Source organism: Gekko japonicus, unplaced genomic scaffold (assembly GCF_001447785.1).
Source record: "Gekko japonicus isolate JY-2015 unplaced genomic scaffold, Gekko_japonicus_V1.1 scaffold803, whole genome shotgun sequence".
NCBI classification, from domain to species: domain Eukaryota; kingdom Metazoa; phylum Chordata; class Lepidosauria; order Squamata; family Gekkonidae; genus Gekko; species Gekko japonicus.
Genome location: NW_015167562.1, coordinates 39205 through 44406, shown reverse-complemented (window position 1 = coordinate 44406; position 5202 = coordinate 39205). Strand labels below are relative to the sequence as shown.

Sequence of the window (5202 nt, the reverse complement as noted above, 5' to 3'; positions counted from 1 at the left end):
TGGCAGGGAGCTACTACAGCAGAAGAAGTACAGAGCTCACCCGTAAGCTAACCACCGTCAGCTGGACTTCAGTTGCTGTAAAAACATTATGGATATACCACCTGGAGCCCTTCCTCAGGAAAGTAGGCCCAGGTTCTATCTTGATACTCTGCCTGGAAGAAATGCATTGGATAAAGGGGAGGAAATGGTAAATGGCCCACAAATTCCTCCTCTTTGTCAGACACAAATGTGGTTTCAAATACATTCTTAAAATCTAACATGCACTAAATTAATATGCCTAATTTTGTATTTTCAAAGTATTTACTCAAAAACCACTATGGAATGACTGAAGAGAGCAACACAGAAACACCTCTTCTTCAAACGGGGAATTTTGCTAAGCGCTCTCGAGCTTTGGTGAGACGGCTGATCCGTTCCTTCAGGGCGTTCCTCCTATTGCCTGCATCATTTCGCTCACGAAGGAAAACGCTGAACTGATCTTTCCTTTGCAAGAGCTGCAGCATTGCATTCTGTAGCTTTTCAGCATAATCTTGGAGAACATAGGCCTGAATGATCAGAGGAATTTGGGTACCAAGACGGTTTCCAGAACTCTGAAAAGAGAATTGAAGATAATTGCTTTGTTTTGAAGACTGGATCAAAATATGGCAAAACTCAAAAATGTTGCAAGCAGAATGCCTGTCATTACAAGAGGTTATACATTTAAACTTGGATTCTTGGTCAAGGAAAAGAAAAACTTCCAAATACATCTGAAACAGAGAAGATGGCAGTTTAAAGGAAAAGAGGTAGAGGTGCTTGCAATACCCTCAAAGCAGTCAGTACTGAAATGGTCCATACATTTATGAACAAGGGTTGCCAGCTTCCTGATGGAGGTGGGAGATCTCCCAGCCCCCAGCTGCTGTTGCCTGCTGCTGCTCAGCTGGGTGGTGGTAAGAAAACACCTGGGTGAAATGGGAGGGGGCATGACTGGCATCCCCAGTGTGATGTCATTTGCAGTGTGACCCAGAAGATACCTTGTCCCACTGGGTGACGCTCCAGCATTTGCCCCAAACTCCACTGTCAAACCATAGAGTTACAAGGGACTGCTATAATGGGTCATACTGGAAGAGAAATCATTGCACTGAGGATACCAATCACAACCAATGGCAGTCCCCACCCCACATCTCCTACTGATTGCCAGGCAGCCCTATTATGGACAGAGAAATGGGTCCATGGCAGTCAGTGCGAGTGCAGAAAGTTGGCTGCATTGTGCTGGCTGAAAGTCTCATTGCATTATAAGTCAATGAAGACTCCCCAGTTTTCCAGGCAACTCACTGTGTGCGCTTAATGGCTAGAATGCAAACTAGGAAGCATGGAAACCAGTAAGATAATCTCTTTGGTAGATAAATAGGAACAGGGTAATACTGGTACCACCCTTGCACGGTTTGGAAGATCCTTGTTGTTGTTCAGTCGCACAGTCGAGTCCGACTCTTCACGACCCCATGGACCAGATCATGCCAGGCCTTCTGGTCTTCCGCCATCCTCTGAAGTTTGCTCAATTTCATGTTCGTTGCATCTATGACACTGTCTAACCATCTCATCCTTTGCTGTCCCCGTCTTCTTTGACCTTCAGTCTTTCCCAGCATCAGGGTCTTCTCCAGTGAGTGCTCCCTTCTCATTTGGTGGCCAAAGTATTTGAGCTTCAGTTTCATTATCTGGCCTTCCAGGGAACAGTCAGGGTTGATTTCTTTTAGGATTGACTGACTTGATCTTCTTGCAGTCCAAGGGACTCTCAAGAGTCTTCTCCAGCACCATAGTTCAAAAGAATCTATTTTCCGGCACTCGGTCTTCCTTATAGTCCAACTCTCACAGCCATACATGACTACTGGGAATACCATTGCTTTGACCATGCAGACTTTTGTTGGCAGGGTGATGTCTCTACTTTTTATCATGCTATTTAGGTTCACCATCGCTTTCCTCCCAAGGAGCAGGCGTCTTTTAATTTCATGGCTGCTGTCACAGTCTGCGGTGACCTGGGATCCCAGGAACGTGAAGTCTGTCACTACTTCCACGACTTCCCCTTCTATTTGCCAAGGAGTGATGGGGCCGGATGCCATGATCTTAGTTTTTTTGAAGTTGAGCTTCAAGCCCACTTTTGCGCTCTTCTCTTTTACCCTGAACAGGAGGCTCTTAAGGTCCTCTTCACTTTCTGCCATCAGAGTGGTATCATCTGCATATCTGAGGTTGTTGATCTTTTCCCCAGCAATCTTAATTCCTGCTTGTGATTTTTCCAGGCCAGATCCTTATATACTTGTAAAAACTTTTTTAAAATATGCCCTTAGGGGCCAACCTCTCATGCGGTGAAGGGGGTATATTCAGTTCCCAGGAAAACAAATCAATAAAAAGGCATGTGTACACTGACTTTCCTTTTCTGTAGTCCAGATGTCTTTTGGATTGTTAGTAATGTACCATATTGTTAGTAAAAGTACCATACTCCATCACTAATTTAAAATGCCCTTTCCTTCACTGATAATCACTCTGATGTATGAGACTTTCCAGAATTCCTAAGTGGTCTTTTATAGAACAACAGAAATTTTATTTGAGACACATTCTCTATTCCTAATGGTTATATTTTTCACCTTACACTGTTACATCTTGTCACTAAGCACTGTAAGATCTATATCAAAGTGCATTTAAAATACAGCCCAGAGAGAAGATGGGGGGAATTGATAAAAGTCTTCCAGTTCAGATAACTCAACTTTCAACAGCAGTCAGAAAACCAGCTACTGAAAATCCACCACTGCACGTACTGACAGTGCAGTGCAAATTCAGCCATATAAACTGCATTTTAAAGGTTGTAATTTTGTGAAAGAAAAACATACATGGTTAAAACTCACTTTGAAGTAGGCATTCAAGTGGTACGTCATCTCTTCCATGGAACACTGCTTTGCAGCAGTAGAAGCCTGAATAAAAACATTTTTTGTTCGCACATTCTTTAAATCATCACTATAAATGCCATCCTGGCAGTATACAATATGCTCCAGTTTAAACTGAGTGTTGATCATAGATTCTGCTTCCTCCTCTTGCTTCACTTTTAGATCTTCAATATTATTCTACCGGGACAAAAGACATTGGGGTTTTGCCTGAGACATGTTTAAAAATGAAAAGCAACTCTCAGGATTTCTAAGCTGAAGGTAAAAGTTAAATATGAACATGTGGGCATCTTGGAGCAGACCAGTGCTGGTAGTTTTCCCATCTCCCCGAGTGTGGTGCTTGTGGCTCAGTAGATCCCTGAGATCATCGAGAAGGAACTGACAGAAATCACCTCCCCACCCCTTTTGCACAAGCAGGATATGATTTACAGTACAATCCTAAAAAACATTTTTTCTCGGAGATAAACCCCTGGAGAGCTGTGAGTAGGATTCTACTTAGGATTGCTGTCTTGGATTCAGCCTAATCAGGTTGTCTGCCTGTTCTAGTGCAAGACAGACACAGCCCATCGAGTCCACCTATGGCTATTCCAATTGGCAGAAATCCCCCTCAGTCCCCCCCAGTCCTGGTGCTTGGAGACCCTTGCAGCAGGAGATACCAGGGTCTGAGCTTTAGTCCTTCCTAAAGACTGATGACTCTAATACATGAAGGTAAAGGAGACAGGCAATATGAAACACTGAATGAATCTCCAGTGGCAGGACTCCTGCACAGAGATTTGCAGCGCACTGACCCCCCACTCTTGGCAAGCACGGCTGAGGGCATCACACTTTAAGGTTAAATCATGGCAGAAAGACGCTCCAAAGAAAATGCTCATTTTTAAAAAAAACTTGTACAGAAGTGTTGGTGGATCATATTAACTGGAGAACACATGAATAAAAGAACAGCAGCTGTCATGGCTTAATTTGACAAAGACTGAAGATCGGGTTATCCAGCCGGGACGCGGTGAGGCTTTTTTTTTTTAACCTGACTTCTAGCCCAAAGGCTCTCAAGGCACAAATAAATTCAACAGTCAGACTACAATAAAACTAACCACTAACACAGACAAATAAAATATAATTGAACAAAACAGTCCATATATCTGTCAGCATCTTCAGGGCTGTATTTCTAACACAAAATTCTCAGTAGGATTCTTTATGGGATTCTTCAGGAGAAGCAATAAAGTTACACTAGTAGAAAACCATTGGCTCAGATCCTGCCTAGTTTTCTGGGGGTGCAAGTAGGAGGGTGATTTTTACCAATCCTCCCTCCAGCAGGAGATCTCCATTCCATTCACCTCCAGCTATTCTTGGTATCCCCTGTCTCTCAGGAGCAGCATTGGTGTGTGTGTGTGTGTGTTTTGGGCTGCTACAGGAGGGAGGAGTCAGTAAAAATTGGTCCCCTCCTTGTGTCCATGGAAATCTAGGCAGGATCCAGGCTATTTAGAGGAGTAAACAATTTGGGACCTCACCCTACATCTCCCCCACCCCATTCTCTGTGAGATTTGACTGAAAAGAAATAATCCCACTGAGCTGCTGTTTTCCCCACTGGTTGGCAACCTAAGATGCAGGACTTCTACCATTGGAAAGTGAGTACAGTTATACAGCAGCCACCCTTGATCTTGTGCAGGCGCGTAAACTGCAGGGGGGCTGAGGAGCGTCAGACCCTCCCGAACCTTTCAGGAAGGGGCTCAGCCTCCCCCGGGGGGCGCTTCTCCCTCCTCCCTCCCCTCCCTCCTTCCCTCAGCCCGGTGGCGTGGCCCGAAGAAGCGGGGAGCGGCCGGGACTCGCTTGGAAGAGCCCAGCAGGCTGAGGCGTGAGGCTCCCTTCCCCGCCCAGCCACCCCGGCACCCACAGGCTGGCAGGAGGAGCTGACGAGGCCAGAGCTCTATGCAAACTCCTCCCCGTGCCCCGCAGGTTCCGCTTTCCAGCGCGCCTCCTCCCGGGGGCCAGGGGGCCCGTCGGGGGGAGCTCTGGTGAGTGGGCGGCCAGGGTGGGGGCGAGGAAATGATGGGAGGCACCAGAAAGTCCCCTCCAGCCCAAGCCCTTTGCACGCCCCCGGACGAGCGCAGCGCCTCTCCAGTGTTCCCTCTAAGCTGAGTAAGTCTGAGCTAGCTCAACAGTTTTTTAGCCTCCGGATGACTCCAGAGCAAACTAATTGATGCAGCAGCCAAATCGCTCACTCTCAACTTTAATGCCAGCAGCTCACAAAGTAGGATTTTTGTTCACAAGACTCCACAGCTTAGAGGGAGCATTGCCCCCC

At 46.2% G+C, this 5202-nt stretch overlaps 1 protein-coding gene across 1 annotated transcript in view; it reads right to left on the bottom strand.

Annotated features, from left to right (window-relative positions):
• Positions 1-7: 7 nt before the first annotated feature.
• The window catches only part of LOC107112595 (interferon-induced GTP-binding protein Mx1-like), a gene marked incomplete at its 5' end in the record, with an annotated part of 41632 nt that continues 36437 nt past the window's right edge, over positions 8-5202 (bottom strand). The window contains 2 exon segments of the mRNA XM_015413761.1: positions 8-587; positions 2871-3086. Of these exon segments, the coding sequence (XP_015269247.1) occupies positions 357-587; positions 2871-3086 (447 nt within the window).